Source organism: Silene latifolia, chromosome 10, assembly GCF_048544455.1.
Source record: "Silene latifolia isolate original U9 population chromosome 10, ASM4854445v1, whole genome shotgun sequence".
NCBI classification, from domain to species: Eukaryota; Viridiplantae; Streptophyta; class Magnoliopsida; order Caryophyllales; family Caryophyllaceae; genus Silene; species Silene latifolia.
Window position 1 is genome coordinate 45,137,458 of NC_133535.1, and position 19,396 is coordinate 45,156,853.

General features: G+C 41.1%; 1 protein-coding gene across 2 annotated transcripts; it reads left to right on the forward strand.

Moving 5' to 3' along the window:
- Positions 1-2,407: 2,407 nt before the first annotated feature.
- On the forward strand, positions 2,408-18,314 carry LOC141605577 (wax ester synthase/diacylglycerol acyltransferase 4-like). Of its 2 annotated transcripts, none has more exons than XM_074424412.1 (5): positions 2,408-2,816; positions 2,985-3,572; positions 3,737-4,090; positions 17,495-17,632; positions 17,893-18,314. In XM_074424412.1, exons 1-5 carry the CDS (start codon positions 2,595-2,597, stop codon positions 18,040-18,042), a joined length of 1,452 nt encoding a protein of 483 aa, XP_074280513.1. In that variant the 5' UTR covers positions 2,408-2,594; the 3' UTR covers positions 18,043-18,314. The 2 variants fall into 2 exon arrangements, with proteins under 2 accessions (XP_074280513.1, XP_074280512.1); XM_074424411.1 differs by having other exon boundaries at positions 2,428-2,816; positions 3,722-4,090.
- Positions 18,315-19,396: the final 1,082 nt, after the last annotated feature.

Consider the following 19,396-nt stretch of genomic DNA (forward strand, 5'->3'; position numbering starts at 1 on the left):
ACTATTAATAATAACACTATAATGTTAAACGATAATGGGAACAAATTTATGAAATTAAGTTAGATGTAAAATCTAGTTAAAAAAAACTATTAGCCTTATCAAAAAAAATGGTAAAAATAATATACTACGCGTCTAAAAAGACGATTTTCAAATTATTAAAACTAACATTTTCACTTTCTATTTCCTATAAGAAAATACATAAAAATCGTTATACATTATTTAAAAAGTACTCCATACTCCATATACTCCATATTACTAAAATAAATATTTCATAATTTGAGAGTGCAATTGATATGTTGTAAAATTGCATAATATATCAAAGTAATTGATTGTGATTGTATATTTTCGGGATAATATTGTAAAGCTTGCATAATTTGAGAGGTTGTTTCCATGTATAGGATTGCATTTACTCGAAAAGTCAAAGCATACATTTATTTCCATGTATAGGTTTTCAATTGATTCAAGTCATACGTTAGACTTGACGTAAAAACAATTTTGATTTAGTAAAGTCGACGGCCCAACTTAGACTGGCCCATCAAAGAGTAGTGTAAGTTAGGCGGGAAAATTATTTGAGAATTTTATTTTCTTAGTAGTAAGGGAGAAGTAGTAAAGGAGATGAGTATATATGTATATAAAGATGCTTTTTAGCAATTTAATTAAACGGGTTTATATCATCATCTATTCTCACATGAGAAATACATTGTAAACCATACAAAATTGTATGTTAATAAAGATGTTATAAAAAAGAATTTTCATTGCACCTTCAAATTGTTTTTATTAGATTAATGTTTAATTTACAATTTAAGAAAAAATTGTATTTAAGTTTTTTAAGGTTAATTTTGATGTTTAATAATTTAAGACATACTTTAAACTTTAAAGGCGCCATACATAAAAGTTTCTAATATTATGGTACCTCTCGTTACATTTTATTATCGGAATCCGGACAACAGTATGCTGTTTCAAAGTACATGCAGACTAATAAAAAGTGGTGTTAGTCCAGTGGTAGCCGGGTTAAACCTTGAAACTTGCAGAAATGCAGGAGTTGAGAGGTCCCGGTTCGACTACCAGCTAAGGGATGATCACTTGGCCACTGCAGTCCCCAAAGGGGTGGCTTACATGGTTCATGTGGTGGTGCGGGAATGCATGGGCCCGGGGGAATTCAACCCCCTCGTCATCAAAAAAAAAAAAAAAAGTTCTTTGTTTCACTATTTAATGTACTACTCCCTCCACTTTTTTATATATGATGTTTTACATTTACGAGGTAAGCCTTTGACTTTAATATTTACAAAAATATATTTGTTCAAAAAATATAAAAATGGTACCATTAAATTCCTTACGAAAAACTCTTTCATATGAGTATACATATCATAATATTTAGTTTTATATTTTAAGAGATATTGAAGAGAGAAGGGAGTGTCTTGAAATGTGAGAAAGTAATATATAAAATAATAGAGGGAGTAAAATATTACTCACTAACAATTAATGTCTCCCCCATTTTTATAAATTTATCGGCACTTTAATTAATAACCACTAGTATAAGCTAAGAAGTCTCCTTTACCAAAATCAAAAATAGCAAGCCCATCTACCCACTAATTAATACACTAAAAAGAGAAACGTCATGGTTCAATAAAAGGATTCTAGTATTCTAATACATTTTCACTGTAATTTATAATTGTAAGCCAATAAATCCTCTGTTCCATTTATTTGCTTACATATACGTATATCAATACTCGTTTTCTTTTGTTCATATCTTTAACTACATATTACTAAAAATTATAAAAGTTTGATATTCATAATCCACTCGGTAAGACAATTTAAACAAGATATCACACGACCATCTTTTATGTTATATATTAGAATTGATATTGAAGATTGTCCCCACTTATGAATAGTGTCCAAATAACAAACATAATGATTCAATGGAACGGAGGAAGTATTAATCAAATTTAACACAACAATTCAACCATCTGATATTGAGCAAATAATAAAAATATTTTGTATTGTATTGTTTTTGTATATCAATTATTCCTGTATAAGATCTTTTTTTATACAAGTGTGAACTCTTCTATGTCCACTTATAAGGTTATAAATAACTATTTGTACAACGTTATTATAAATCACCCAAATACCAATTAGTAGATTATACAACTGGTTGTATGTAGTTTATGTACAACCTTTTCAATGTTGTCGAGTTTTGTTATAAAGTTATCGAGCTTTACTAACAAAATTGTCGAGTTGCAATACAAAGTTATTGAGCTTAAGAGGAATAATTATTAAACTCAATAACTTTTTAAATTAGCTCAATAACTTATAAAATAGCTCGACAACTTTGTGTAAAGAACTCAACAACTTTGAGGCGGTTGTACAATGCTAATATACAACTGGTTGTAAGATAGTATTTTCTAAAGCCTAAACTATGAACATGTGACTATGTAACTATGAATTCGAAAGTGGTAGCAACCAAAATAAAGGTAACGAATAATAAATATTTATGTTTATAATATGGATACATAATATTTTGTTTTCCTTACAATAATCATAAGGAGTACTACATACTATTTTGATGCAAGTTGATCTTCCTACATAAAATAAAAATGAATACAAAGTTGCATGTTGAAACAAAATGCAAAGAAGAAGAAGAAGATTTAGGAGAAGAACAACCTTTGTCTCCTTCTGCAGAATACCTCAACAGTAAAGCTTTGTCCTTGTGCATCCTTGCTATCCTTGAGTTTGAAATTCCCATGGATGTCGTTCGTATACTGCCGCTTGTTGAAGATGTTTTCATCCCCATCAGCTCGAGATTTTCGTCTATCATGGTAATTTTTTAAGTTCTCATTTATAAGCTAAGGGTCGGGACCAAAATATTTTACTAGCTAATTAATCTAACCGGCATGAACATACATATATATACTTATCATTTAATATTACACAGACATACAAAAATGTTGTATTTTTAACGTTTATTTGTACAAATAACTTAACAGACAACTAATAAAGAAGGTGGAAGAAGATGGAAAATAGTGAAAGTAAACATGCATGATCACGTCAAAATCCCTATCTATCCAGAGGGATTAATAATCAATGAATATGATATTCATTTTGACAAATACCTAACAAAAATCGGCATAGAACCCTTACCAGAAGACAAGCCATTATGGGAAATTCATATATTTAAGTACCCAACAAGCAAAGCAGCAGGAAGTCTCATATTCAAACTACACCACTCACTTGGAGACGGATACTCGTTAATGGGAGCTCTTCTTTCCTGCTTGCAAAGAGCAGATGACTCTTCCCTTCCGTTAACGTTTCCTTCCACTCGACGGGTACCGGAAGCTAATGACAGCAGCCAGAGGATGATTAATGTTATTAATCGTGTGGCAAGAAATATATGTTCCATATATAATGGTGTATGTGAATTTGGATGGAGTATCGCAAAAGTTGGTTGGGTTGTTGATGATGAGACACCTATCAGATCTGGAAGTCAAGGTGTTGGATTTCATCCTACTATAAACATCTCTTCTGTTGATTTGTCCCTCGACATGCTTATACAGGTCAAAACAAAGCTTAATGTGGTAAGATATCCTTATGTGAAAACACCATCTCATTCTAATTATTTATTCCCTTAATTTAACATTTATTAAGTTAAAGTTATTTGTAAGACAAGGAGACAGTATGTTATTAGTATTACCCAATAATAAAATATTCTCAAAATGATGAGTAGGTTTTAAAATTGCAGACGATAAATGCAGTTCTAACAGGAATAATCTTCTTTGCGGCTCGATCATACATGCAAGACGCGGGACAAAGTTTCAGAAATTCAAGATCCACTGTTGCAGTGCTGCTCAACACTAGGAACGTCAATGGTTACATGTCTATTAAGGACATGCTTAAAACCGAATCTAAGATGTGGGGAAACCAATTCGCATTTTTGCATATTGCGTTCCCGGAAATAATAGCCAACCATAATTACTCCAATGCTCTTGATTTCGTCTTTGAATCACAGAAATTTATCAAGGCAAAGAAAAATTCCCCTGCTGTTTATTTAACTGGTTTATTTCTTGAGATTGTTAGGAAATGCAGAGGTTCTGAGGTATGTACTTCAACATTATAAAGCTTGCACTTTGTACAATGACGGTACTTATTTCAGATTTTGTGCCAAATATGATCCTTTGTTTAAGTTCATACGAAGAACTACTTATTAGTATTATCCCCTATAAGAGAATAAAATTTCTCAAAAGTTTTTCTTCAAAAGTACATTTAGTTAAATATTGAAATAAATAAAACTTTCTTTCATTAAGTATTATCTTTTCAAAAAAATATAATCGGTTAATCAAACTATAAAATTCTTTTTTTTTTTTATCAAATTCTACTTTATAATCCTTTAATTAAAATAAAATAAAACTGTTAACATAAAACTGTATAAATTGTTAAATTTTTTATTAGTATAAAACAAAATTATAGGCAAACATTATTCACTTCGTCACAAAAAAAAAATTCATTAAACAAATTTGAGAAAATTTATAAAATGAAATCATTAGTTTTTAGTAAAAAAAAATATTATCATTAAAATATACATTGCATGACTTTACTCAATTGTCTTGATTAGTTTTCCATTTGATTTTTTCTTTTTATCAAAACAAAACACAATTGATGGGGCACGTCGAGCCGACCCGACCCGCATACGAATCGACGAGTCAAACGGGTCCGAATGACAGCCAGGTCGAAAGTAAGGTACACAGCCTCTACAACAATAAATATCTTCCCTTGGATTGCTTCCAAGGGAAAACACTTACATAGAGACAATAATCTTTGTAAGGGAAGACAGCCTCAACAACTGAGTCAAATCAATCCCACACAACAACTAGTTTCTCTCTCTAAAAATAAAACTACCATAAGCAACTAAGAGAGAGATCTAGCCTCACGTCAAAGGTCTCAACTTACATCTGAGGATACCATACTAACTTAAGCATCAGAGAGGCCCACTCAAGACCAACCCCCCCTCCCCCGAGGCCATGTGTGTTACATATATAGGCAAAGCTCGAGGTAGGGGGACATCTAACCATCCAACAGCCGAAAGGAGCGCGTCGACCCAACTCCAGATTAGGCGACGACTACTTGTTTCTTTTCAACCCGAAACAATGTGGCACTGTGTGTGGGGAACTTTACATTAAAGTCCTACAAGAATCACCCTAAGATGCCTTTATGGAAGAATGTCGCAGAAGGACACTCTAAACGAGCTAAGTACTCTCATAACCTAACACTATCAAGATCTCCATCAACCTAATCTGCTACTCATCTACAGGTTCAAGCGGCGACAACTAGTACCAACATCATCCGTGATGCTAACACCCGCCTCAAGGGGATAGTGATCCTCGACGATACGCCAGCACAAGTCGAGACCGCGGCTGATCAATACGTAACTCTGAGCCTAAATGAGTTGGCAACGATGATAAAAGCTTTACAACAAGCTCTAGGTGTACTATCAACACCTCTACGAAAGGAGAACGTTAAAGATGACCCCTCTATCACCCCTATAAAGTTAATCAGTGATAAGACTTCGACAGAGGTGAAGAGTAGTAAACGTCGCGAAGAGACCTGCTCACAAGCAGTGCATGAGTTGACCGCATCATCATACGATGATCACAATCCCCTAAGGAGCACATCCAAGAGAAGTAGGCAGAGCGAGAAAACTAAATCAATATTCTTTTGCCTGACTGAGAAGGGCAAGAGGAGTATGACTACACGGCAACCCGATGAGTAGTCGTCGAAAGCAAGTCATCCTTCCACGCCCAACCCGCCAGATGGAAAGATTAGAAGGGCGAAAGTCCCCAAAATCAAAATGACAATAGTCCAACTCGACAAAACGACGAATCCAAACGACCACCTAGCTGCGTACATACAGCACATGGAGATGTGGGACGCGGATGACGCTATCTGCTGTAAAGTCTTTCCGGTGACCCTTGTCAGGCCCGCGCAATCCTAGTTTAGAGGCTTGTCGGATGGGTCAATCAGATCCTACGTGGACCAACGCCAACACTTCAGAGATCAGTATGCCAGCAACAAGAGGCGCGAAAGGACGACATTTGAGCTGCTCACACTTAAAGAGTTAAGCGACGAGCAAATCAAGGACTATATTCATCGCTTCAACTTAGAAAGACAGAAAATCAAAGGCCTCGCCAACAAAATGGTAGTCTTTGTCCTAACTCACGGATTAATAGATGGAGCCCTTAAGAGCGAGATGCTCCGGAAGCCACCAAAGAGCCTCGTGGAGCCTCAAGAAGTGGTTGACGAATACATCGGAGAGGAGGACTATCAGAAAAGGTTTACGTCGGTCGACACTTCCTTAGCGCGTGGAAGGAGCTTGACCAAGGCATCACCTCCATGATGTTCGAAAGAGGCTGGGACCAAAGAAGAAAGACAGAGATCCTTTCCCACGGTTCCAACATCACACCCCGTCGAACAGGATAATGTCATATGTGTAAGCTTTATAAAAGGACAACAAGAAGTGGAGAAAGCCTCCTAAGATAAAAAAGGAAGGCGATGGGAAAAAATATTGCGATTACCACAAAGTAAACGGCCACGATACAGACGAGTGACAACAACTGAAGGAAGCAATAAAGGACTACATGCGCCGTGGATACTTGGGATATTACAAAGCCCCATATAGACCAGAGCAGTAACGTGCAGATGAACGAAGGGACATTACCCCCATCATTCGCATGGTCACCGGGGAAAGCGATGGAGGCTTCACGCATAACAAGCTCAAGGAGGATCTCAAAACCTAATTGTCGAGGTCCGCAACATGGCAAAGGACGCGCTAGTCAAAGAAATACCCGGCTTGACGATCAACGCATCCGACCATAAACGCATAGTGAGTCCTCACCATGATCCACCCATACCCGACCTAAAGCTCAGCGCCCACACCGTCAGAAGATGTCTGATCGACATCGGGGCTTACACTAATATATTGTACCGACCTGCCTTCGAGTAGCTCGAAGTCAGGAATCAACACCTCAAGCCGACCAGCGGGTCACTATATGGATTCTCGGGAGAGGCATTAGCCCCAATAGGTACCATTATGCTACCCGTTAGGTTGGAGAAGGGGACCATAGTCAAAAAGGGCACAGGCCACACACCTTCACGGAGATCGACGCCGAGTCAGCGTACAATGTCCTGATTGGAAGACAGACCTTGGGGAAGATCACTGCAGTGATGTTCGTCTGGGCACTGACTTTCGTGTACATGTCAGATGCCCGAAGAGCGTAAAAGCTTCACGGAAGCCATATCTCTTCGATATCATGCAATGTAATGGCATTCATACAAATCTCTTCAGCAAAGAACAGAGACGCACCAAACCCTGGTATGGCCGGGAACAACTAGTGCAGAGAGGGGCAAAGGAGCTCCAAGCTCCCCACACGAGAGGCAAAGGCGAGTACAAGCAAGGGAAGACCAACAGATCACAAACGACCAGTACCGAGGGCAGGGACTACCACAGTCGAGCTTGGCCCTAGACACTCATTGATCATTGGTGAAGACATGACGCCCACCTACGGAGACCGAATAATCGGGGTACTTGAAAGAAAAAAGGACGTCTTTGCATAGTCCCCGACAAAATGTCGGGAGTGAGTAAGGAGGTCATCGTTCACCAGCTGAACGTAGACTTCACATATAAACCAGTGAAATAGAAGAAGAGGAACATGTCAACATAAAAAGATGTTGTCATAAAAGAGGAGGTGGACAAGTTACTGTCCGCAAGATTCATTGAGAAATGTGACTATCCGGAGTGGCTTGCTAACGTTGTCATGGTAAAGAAAGCCTCCGGAGCATGAAGGATGTGCGTGGAATTTACCAAGCTCAACAAAAACATTCCCCAAAGATTGTTAACCGCTGTCGAGAATCGACCAACTGGTCGACTCCACAAGCGGCCATTCCATGTTAAGTTTCATAGACGCCTACTCGGGGTACCACAGGTACACCTATGCGAGCCCGACAAAGTCAAGTACGCATTCATCACAGGCCGCGACACTTTCATGTACAAAATAATCTTATTTGGCCTAAAGAATGCATGAGCCACCTACCAAAGGCTCGTTGACCAAATCTTCGTCGACGAAAAATGAAGGGACGTGGAGGTATACGTCGACGATTTCATCATCAAAAGCAAGAGCAAAGAGGAACATCTAAATGATATCGAAGAAACGCTCATGTCCCTTCAAAAATACTAGATAAAGCTGAACCCCAAGAAGTGCACTTTCGAGGTACGGTCCTGAACGTTCCTTGGATTCCTGGTCAGCGCGAGGGAAATAGACGCCAACCTGGAGAAGGTACGGGCCGCCATAGACCTCCCCGACTCGCGAACTATCATAGACATCCAGAGACTCACATGACGAATGACAGCGTTGTCCTGATTCATATAGAGGTCGGCAGACAAGTCAAGAGCCTTCTTCAACGTCCTAAAGGGTAATAAACAGTTCCGGTGGGAGGAGGAGTGAAGGCATGCCTTTGACGATCTTAAGAACCACCTTAAAGAACTACCAACCCTAGCTCAGCCGGTGACTGGCGAAATACTCTACTTATACATAGTCGTTACCGACGTCAATGTCAACATTGTGATACTAAGAGAAGAAGGCAAGAGCCCGCAACCCATCTACTTCATCAGCCATATACTACATCGAGTTGAGAAAAACTACTCGTTCATCGCGAAAGTCGCATTCGCTGTGGTAATAGTAGCCTGAAAGTTGCGTTTGTAGTTCGACGCACATCCTGTAATGGTAATGATAGACGAGCCACTCAGGAAGCCCCTGGAAAGGTTTGAGAAGTCCGTTCGGTTTCTAAAATGGGCAGTCGAACTATCAGGGCACGAAATCAAATATCAACCCCGAACCTGCAATAAAAGCTCAAGCCCTAGCGGATTTTCTGGCTGAGTGTTCCTGCTCCGACGAGAGTGAGGAGCCCAAAGATGCCTGGGAAGTCTAAACCAACGGGTCATCCACAACTGCCGGGTCCGAACTAGGAGTAATTATCACAATCCCGGAGGGAGCAGAGTTGTAGAATGCCCTATGATTCATTTTCGAAGTGTCAAATAACGAGGCCGAATACGAAGCAATGATAGCGGGCATCGAACTCGCCACCGCAGTCGGAGCCAGAGTACTACGACTATTCATAGACTTCCTACTCATCGCCAATCAGATCAAAGTAGAATGCGAAGTAACGTAGCCCTCTATGGTCAAGTACCTAGAGCATGTCAAGAAAAGACTAGCCGAGCTGAAGTCCTACGAGATAGTGCAGATACCAAGGTCAAAGAACAATAGGGCATACGCGATATCCAAGCTAGCCAGCTCCAGTCTAAAAGACGTTCGTTGGTCAGTGTGGGTCGATGTACGAGTCACAAAGTGCATCAAGCCGGGCCCGACACAAATTGGAGTTGTCGAGCCCGAAGGTCCTACCTGACTGACGGACATAGTAAACTTTAAGACCGAAGGAAAGATAACTGTAACACCCCCTCATACCACCAAGGTACCTTACGAAGGACTACCCTAGCATGAGAGACTGTTACCATCTCGGTTGCCCGAGGTTAGTATACCAAAGTTAACAATCCAAAACACATTTATTAAAGTGCAACTGAGTTTAACGATCACATGTTCCCAAAATCAAAAACAAAGTACAGCTGTGAAAGTTAATTAACTAAAAATAAAAGCTAAGTCTCTTGACGGCGGAAGCTAGACTCGAGTGATGACTCCCCATAACTGTCCCATAGCTAAAGAACTGCATCACCTGTCACAATATTCTCACCATCCCCTAATGGATCACCACAGATTTTATAAAACAACAATGGGGTCAGTTACTGAATAATCAAAGTAAGACAAGTACAAAAAGGTAACCAACTGATCAACATCCACCTCCATCTCCCGTTCTCACACAATAACCGACTACACACTGAAGTGTGTAGCCCTGCTAGATTACCCATCGCAACAGGTAATCCTCGCCGCCAGTGGGGGACCGCTGCCAATCCCCATCTAAGCCCCGCTCATCAACGAGCAATAACCCTGTCCATTAATGTGCACATCCCCTCCTATGGCTGGTTCCACAGAGGGCAAAACTAGGGCGTGAAGCCACTCCCACAAGTGACTCCACTCAGCCGAGGATGCACCTCGCGAATATCATCAACAACCATCACAACTCCAACACCCAACTCTAACCCCAAGCTCAACAGATAATCACAATACCAATTACAACAATCACAATACAATCTTAAATCAATTAACAGTAAACCGAGTAGGGAAACCCTACCTTAGCACAACTATAAGAGACACAAGCAAGTGATCTCGAACGGCTCCTCTATGAAGTCCTCGCCTAACAACAATCACATAAACAACAATCACCATATGAAAAAACCCCATTTTCCCCAATTCACAATTAAAGCCAAACCCTAAATATTAATCAACGCATAATAGAAAACAAGGACTTACCGACGATAGAACAAAGGATGAATGCACTTGCTAATGATCACACACACACACACACACACACACACACACACACACACACACACACACACACACACACACACACACACACACACACACACACACACACACACACACACACTAGGGAGAGATTTGGAGAGGATTAGAGCGTCGTTGAGTGATTAGGTTTTGTAAAAGTTTAATTAGAAACTGATAACCGTGTTTATATAACTCTAATCGTTTCCAAATCAAACCGCAGAAATAACACCCGTCAGACCGAATACTCGGTCGAGTATAGAGTATACTCGGCCGAGTACCCTCTACTCGGTGGAGTATTCCACGTACTCGACCGAGTGTTCCTGGGCAGTAGCCAAACCAGGATACACGACACCCCTTACTCGACCGAGTAGGCCATACTCGGTCGAGTACCAGCTCAAGAAAACTGTAGTATTACAATACCAGAGGGGATGACGGAAATAAATATCTGAACAATCGTAAGTCGTTGCCTACAGATCGAAGGAACACTCTATAGAGGGTTCTCAAGCCCACTCACGAGGTGCTTGAACTTGAGAGAGGCCACGCAAGCACTTTCCGATATCCACTCCGCATTTGCGGTCACCAAATCGGAGGTAGAAATCTAGCCTACAAGGCAGTAAGGGCAGGATACTTCTGGCCCACTATGAAGGCAGAAGCCAAGGAACTGACGAGGAGGTGTAGGAATTGCCAAATCCACACACCCGTCATACATGCACCAGCAAGAGACCCGGAACCAGTGCTAATCCCGATACCCTTCGCCTAATAGGGAATGGACATAGTAGGCCTCTTTACCACCACGATTGGAGGAAGAAGGTTCTTGGTGGTTGTCATCGACTACTTCTCAAAATGGGTGGAGGCAGAGGTTGTGGTCAGAATCACTGAAGCAGTAGTCAGGAAAGTTGTCTGGTAGAATATCATCACTAGATCGGCATTCCCAAAATAATGGTCTTCGCCCTCAGGAGACAGTTACAGTTTGACAACGAAAAGCTGAGGGAATGGCTAGAGATCTACGACATCAGACACGCTTACTCCGCCATTTGCCATCCACAAAGCAATGGTCAGTTACAGGCGGCTAACAAACAAATACTGGTCGACCTAGAAAGCGCCTGGACGAACTTAAAGGAGCGTGGGTAGACGAGCTGGAAAACGTCCTATGATCACTCAGAACCACGAACAAAGAGTCTACCGGCCACACTCCCTTCAACCTGGTCTACGGAGAATAAACAATGTTGCCGGTGGAAATCCAAATACCCACTGAACGGAACATATATTTCGACCCAGAGAGCAACGAAGAAGCCATGAGAGACTCCTTCGACCTAGTGGAAGAAACCAGGACACGAGCCCGGTTGAACCTCGTAGTGTACCATAACCGAATGAGAAAGCAACACAATCAAAGAGTGAAACAACGACAGTTCCAAGCTGGAGATTATGTCCTAAGGAAAAGCGCAACGGTCGGACAGTGTAACCTACATGGCAAACTACCTGCCAACTGGTAAGGCCCATACCAAATCACAAAGATCCTAAGGCCCGGTACATACACCTTATCCAACATGGACGGAGCTAAATCAATGGCACGCTGGAATGCGACACCATCAAGAAAAATTACTTCTAAGGAAGAACGACAAAATGTCAGTCTAGGAAAACATAGCCTAAAACATTCTTGCCATTGTCACGAGCAAGTCGGAGGACGATGAAACATGTTGTCGGCTCCGTGCAAAGTTGTAACTGGACCCCTTGAAAGTAATCGGAGTAAAAATGTTCGGTTATGCCTATCAACACTATATACAGCCGTAACCAATAGGCAGGGGGAAGGGAGGCCACCACGGAAGTGGAATAATGGTCGAAGACATCAAAATAGGCAGTCGACACCCGTAAAGGGACATTGAGACAGAAAAGATGGCCGAAAACATCAAAGTAGGAAGTGGAAACCCGTAAAAGTATACCCAGACTGAAACGACGAGTGAAGACATCAAAGTAGGCAATAGACACCCGTAAAAGGACACTGAGACTGAAAAGATGGACGAATACCCTAGAGTAGGTAGGGACTCCCATATAGGGACGCCCGAACCGAAACGAAGAAGTAGGCAGAGACACCCGTAAAGGGACACTTAGATCGAATACCAGACTAGGTAAGGAATCCCCTAGGGGGGACGCCCGGACCGAAATGCAGAAGTACGCAGGGATGCCCAGACCGAAATTATGAAGTACGCAGGGACACCTAGACCAAAATACTGGAGTGGGCAGGGAGTCCCCTACAGGGACCTCCGAATCGAAACGAAGAGTAGGCGGAGACACCCACAAAGGGACCCTCTGACCGGAAATGGCAGGAGTAGAAGAACTTAAAAGCATGAGAAAGAAGGAATCGAGAAATAGAAGAACTCGAGCAGACAAAGAGACGCCAAGAGTATACTTTATTCAAAATGCACCATCACAATTTACACCACCGGTTAAGATTACATTCGAGAAAGGATAATTACAAAGTGATCGGTTCGAGAAGTCTTCCAAGGGATACCCCAGAGGAGACCCTCCGAAGGAACCATCCTACCGATAATCTGGAGACTTCTTATTAAAAGGTTCTTGCGAAGACGACAAGTCCAAGTAAGGACTAGAGACCCAACCCCTCGCCAATGGAGTTGGGGGCAGGAGACAAAGGGCAGGGAATCAGAGCACTGACACTTTAGTTGTGTCGGCCCTCACCTTGTCCATGTCAAAGATGGCGAACCGATACAGCATAGAAAACAAACGAGGCATAAGCTAAGGCGGGAGAAGGAATAAGCGATTGGGAAAGGAATGACGAGATCAAACCATGAGTGAAGATTGCCATTTATAGTAAAGCAATGACAAGGCGGTCCATAAATGGCTAAAGCAATAAATGTGGTCCCCCCACCTACCCAGAGTAATAAAGAGGAGGAGACCCGACAAGACATGTTCAATGATTGAATAAGGCCCCACAGAATCAAAGTCCAGAAATGGAAAAAGAGATAGAATGTCGAAAATCATTATTTTATTCAGTACAATTCCGAGCATTGTAAAAGTTAAAGACGTCGACTACTGTACAAAGCAAAACAGCAAAACAAAATCTAAAGCTACGACGACCGGTAGGAGATCTTCAAGTATTAGATCTTTGACAAAGTAACCAAGTACATTGGACAATTCACCAGAGGCCAGTAAAGTTGGTCATTGTTACCTTACAAGCAAGATGAAGAACACCAAAGAATATCGGACCCATATGGGACGGTGACCCCCGAACAAGAGCGGGCGGTCACCCCCAACCGAACAAAATCTCACCCCGACAAATTCACCGAACCTGGAGGTAGAGTTTCCCTCTCACACACAGCCCCGCCTGCCCCACGAAGGGTCTCGAGCCAGAGGTCAGCTCACAAGGAAACACTGACCATGAGGAGTACGCCGAGGAAGAGGACCGCATAAGCTGGAAGATCCACCCATGATGTATCTAGAACTCTGAGATATTGACAGGTTAATCGCACAAGGGGGATGGTCTCACGCAACATATGACGACCGCCGCCAAGAAAGAGCCATCAAGGGGAACTGTTAAGGGTCAGCGTCAAAACGAAGACATACACTTTAGAGAGGAAATGTGAATGGTCCTCCAGCACACAACTCTCGGGGAAGCACATGCAGCAAGGTGGTAGATCATCCGACGACACCGTTAGGAAACGGGTCGGATGTCACGCAAAATTCCCATGCAAAATTGGACGAGTAATAAAGAGATGAAATCCATGAAACATTACAAAGGTCGTGTTGGCCATTTGTGTTTTCTATGAGAAGAATTTTCTTGGTAAAGTAGAACCCCCTAATCTCCCCTGGAGCTGAGATCAACGGAGGAGGCCTACGTCGAGAAAAGAAGAAGAAGTTGTGTTCTAAAACCTATCTCCGTTAAAGTGAACAACAATTATGCAAAAACCCTACGCAAAGACGATTTTATTTATAAAGAAAAGCCGAAAATTGAGTAAATGCAGTCAAATTCCCGAAGGATTCGAAAGATGACACGTGTACAAAAGAAGCGGGGAAAATGGCTAAAGATTCAATGGTTCAAAACTGATTGAGTCTAAAATCCCAAGGGAAAGAACAAAACCACGACTACATTCAACGTGTTAGTCGACCAAAGGAAAGTCTAAATACATACACCTACTAAGCAAAGACAGAAGAAGGACGACCAGAAGAATAAGTTTGAGCTTGCCTACCGATGGAATTGCAGGGTACATCTCCCTCTGCCAAAGGTCCCTGTGGCAAGACAGCCATACTTCAAAGAGGAAGCCGACTCTAGAGAGCTCGGTCCTTCCTCGGATGCAGAAGAGGAGGATCGGCCCAGGGACCTCGGTCGACCTCGCACTTCAGGCGGCCCTTTAACTTCGTCATATACTTCCGGATTAGCTTCACTGCTACGCTAAAGCGGTTCAAAGAAGTTCTAATCGAGGTCACTCTTGGGTACCCCAAGGGTAAACTACCTCTTAGGCGGTGAAATATGAATTGTAGCCTATGCACCTCCCTTTGAAGATCCAACCGGTCGAGCTATGGTCGGACAACTCGCGAGGAGACGGCGATTGGCTTAGCATTCCTTCAATAGACGGTGAAGACCTGCTCGACAAACAGGGGCATGAATCACCAACAGACCAAGTGAAAATCGTATCACTACCCGCGTCGATCGACATCAGCAAGAATAAAAGAATACAATGTAAACTTCAGGAAGCCCCAAGAGAGAGTACCCCAAAAAGAAGTAAGACATATCCTTTTTATAAACATACGGCACGAAGCGAAATAATAAGAATCTCTATTTATATCTCGCGAAGAAACGGAGTGAAGGTACAAAGATTACAGAAGAAGTTACTCACTTCCTAATACCGGAAAAAGTCTATTACAAATAAAGACAAAGACTCCTACATTAGGACTCCGGCAATACAGGATACTCACCTGCCTTCGAGAGAGAAAGCTCGATTTCAGCTAACATCGCCTCTACTACATCGAAGTCCTCATCCTTAGCCACCTTAGATATAATCCGTATAGCCTCGGCCTACACCACGGCTGACCTGAGATCTTCAAAGAGAAGATCCCAGAATGCCTTCCTTACTTGGTCATGGACATCCCCTTGCCGACTCTGAACACATGGAAGAGCATCCAAAACCCGCTCCCATTCAGGATTAAGGGCTCCAAAGTGGCCTCAACTTCCTCCAGTTCGGCCACTAGAGCACATACTAGAGAGGCGACCGACTCCTCCGATCCGGCCGGCCACCTACTCCCGGGCACAGTATTCCTCCCCAACGATGACATTAGAAGAACTTCACGCCCCAAGTTCCTCTTAACCCTAACGAGTGAAAGGCGGCAACGAATCTCAAAATATATCAACCCGTCAACTCACTTATCAAAGGAATTAATAAAGGAATTACGCGAGGAGTAAGTGGATCGCCCTAAGCCGCCAGATGGCGCAATCTCATTCGAAACGGCAAGAATTCCACGCACTCGCATATACGTCAGGGTCGTGTTAATCCGTCATCAAAAGGGATATACACACAAGCGTCTGGCTCTAATGTAATCTGGTCTGGGGAAAACTGATGGGGCAGGTCGGCCGACCCGACCCCCATGCTAATAGACGGATCAAACGGACCTAAAGGATAGCCAAGTCAAAAGTAAGGTACACATCCTCTACCACATAAATATCTTCCCTTGGATTCCTTCCAGGGGAAGGTACTTACATAGAGACAATGATCTTTTTAAGGGAAGACAATGTCAACAACTCAATTAAATGAATCACACACAACAACTACCTTTTCTCTCGAGAAATAAGACTACTATAAGCAACTAAGAGAGAGACCGGGATCAAGCCTCATGCCAAAGGTCTCGGGTTACATATGAGGAAACCATACTGACTTAGGCATCGGTGATGGCCCCCTCGCTCCCCACCCCCCACCCCTCACCCCCCCAAACCCCCCAGAGGCCATGTATGTTACGGGTTCAAGCAAAGCTCGAGGTAGAGGGACATCCAACCATCCAACATCCGAAGGGGACGCATCAACCCGACTCTGGATTGGACGACGCTTAGGGGTGTAACCGAGCCAAACTCGAGCTTACCTATGATCGAGCTCGGCTCATATTGTAAAACTCGAGTTTGAACCCGAACCCGAGCTCTTGAAATCAAGCCTCGGGATCGGCTTATATAATATTTTACGAGTTCAAACCCGAGTCTGAGCTTTATTTACGTACCATTTTTTTCGAGCATTATGTTAATTATAACTTTATTTTTTATTCAAAAATTCAAAAATTCAAATTTAAACAAGTATATTATCTTTTTTTGTTAGCTTATAATAACAATTTATTATTTTATTTTATTTTATAAACTAATATTTTAATTAATTTATCATAAAATTGATACATTTTAAGTAAATATATTGATAAATATTCAGTAATTTTAAAAAAAACGAGCTCAAACGAACTTCCGAGTCGAGCCTTAGTGTGCTTGAGCTAGGCTCGGTTTGGGCTCAGCTTGGTTCGAACCCGAGCTCGAGCTCAGTTTGACCGATTTCAAGCCAAGCTTTGACCAAGCCGATCCCTAGGGATTGTCGAGCAGACTCAGCTCATTTACAGCCGTAGTGTTGACGCTAAGTTGATTGTTATCAACCAGAATAACAATGAATGAAATATGAAAATTTGATGACATTTCAATTTAAAATATATAAATAATATCACTGAAAAACTAAAAAGTAAACACTCTATAGATACCTTGCATATATTGTGCGGGATCTATATTAGTGTGAGGTCAATACATTTAAGTGAAATCCACCCACACACCCAAACCCAAATAAACTAAAATAATAATAAATATCTCATAATTGTCCCGAGTCAAATGCATCACTGAACCGTCAGTGTTTGTTACAGCATAGGTGAGAGACAGTCGCTGATATGTTCGTTTTATAACCCAAAAGCAATGTCCCTCGCATTTTTTACATCTAACATTGTAACCTAAAGAAATGGTGCTTTAGGTTGCTGCTGAGTATGTACGGGGTGCACTGAAGAATTCAAGTATAGGGTTCACAAGCATTATAGGTCCTGTTGAGAAAATGGCCTTACTTGATCAACCTGTCAAAGGCTTATACTTCATGGTAACAGGGACCCACCTGGTAAGTCCATAGATTATGTATCACTGCTATTCTATTGCACTTTGCATTATTACATGCTACTATAAACTGAATGTGTGTGGCGAAAACTATGGCGTTTTCTCCAAAACTTTGTCGAACAACTAAGTAGAGTAAATTTTTAGCCATATTGCATTTACTCCTAAATTGACATAAATTTTTGTCTTGTTCATTTTCCTCCTTCACTTGTCACGAAGAACCATTTATATAATTAATGATTATGTTAAACTCATGTACAAGTGCAGAGCATAACGATAACAGCTATGAGTTACAAGCGAAGCTTGAGGATTGGGATAGGGACTGAACTCGGCTTCATAGACTCGGTTAAGTTCAAATCATGCATCGAGAAAGCTTTTGAAGTGATTTATGATGCAGCCATGTCTAATACCTCGTGAACTTCCCAGTAACTATTGAAGTTTTGTTAAGGTCGATGTTGCCTCAAGAATGAATCCAACTTAGCTGAAGAGAATAATAAATATCGCTCTGTTCAAACTCCTTGCTTAATTATTCATTTCATAATAAAGTCCGTTAAAAAAAATCCATCAAATAAATTATTTATGTGTGCTATTATGTGTATGTTTATGATGTACTCCCCTCTAAGCGTGAGTCCTGCTAATACATGTCCAAATTCAAATTGATGTTCTTGTTAATAAATTTGATGGCAGATAACTCCAATATGTCCAAACATGATTAAACATTTGAAAGAAATGATATTAGATATAATGAAGTACAAGACAACTTGATAATTTGGAATGATGAACCCATTGAATATATTTTGATAATTCGTAATGAACTTGGGTGCTGGTGCTAGACCTAAATTAGAAATAGAACTAAAGCTAAATCTCTTTCAAGCAAATTTGCGAACCAGTTTCAGGAGTTGAAAGTCACTCAATTAGATACTAGAGTTGAATGCTTCAGTAAACATGGACATGAATGTTATGCTGCAAATTATCTTGTGAATAACAATTACATTATCTTCCTTATTCGTATTTTTGTAGCATCATACTTTATTTTATTTTCTAACACCATTTCCGCTTGATTAATACCTAATTAACAATTACCTCAATTTTAAACAATCTTTAGCAATAATAAATATTTTTACTCATGTGACTTATGACGTGTGAAAGTTAGACTGAGTAGATGCAACTAGAGTAGGCACTAGGTCGTGTCATGTCGGCCCGAGTCTCGGCTCGTCGTGCCCGGCCTCTAGGTTGTCCCGGCCTAGGCATGGTCAGATGGACTTTCGGGCCAGGGCGGCCTCCCTACCCCCACCGTGGCCCGCCCTTAGCCCGGACCAAAATCGTGCTCGGGTCGTGCCTGGTCTGTGGGCTGGGTTGTGCTTGGCCAGTGGGTAGGCCCACATTGACAAAACTTTTTTAAAAAATATGTTTTTCATTTATAGATAATTAGTATGTAATAAATGGATAGACGAGATGAAAAAAGAATTTCAATTAAATAATTAGAAAACAATATTAAAAAAATACCTCAATCTTTTATTAAAAAAACAATGAAACGATATTAAACAATTATATATTCATTCGGAAAAGTAGTAAATCAGCTCCTCTACTTTGCTAATAAGTGAAATAAAAACCCTTAACTTTGCTTTGCAGTGATTTACGCCTAGTGAAATCAAACCCTCATTTATTTTCCGGTGAAACTCTTACTGGAAAGTCAATATATATCTCACAACTTTGCTACTAAGTGAAATCAAACCCCCTTTTACTCATATAATACGTATATCCCAATTTT

Coding starts and splice junctions, on each gene's coding strand:
- LOC141605577 (XM_074424411.1), top strand. CDS start 2,595: ATGAATACAAAGTTGCATGTTGAAACAAAATGCAAAGAAGAAGAAGAA. Junction 3,573..3,721: donor TCAAAACAAAGCTTAATGTG/GTAAGATATCCT, acceptor AATGATGAGTAG/GTTTTAAAATTGCAGACGAT. Junction 17,633..17,892: donor TGGTAACAGGGACCCACCTG/GTAAGTCCATAG, acceptor GTACAAGTGCAG/AGCATAACGATAACAGCTAT.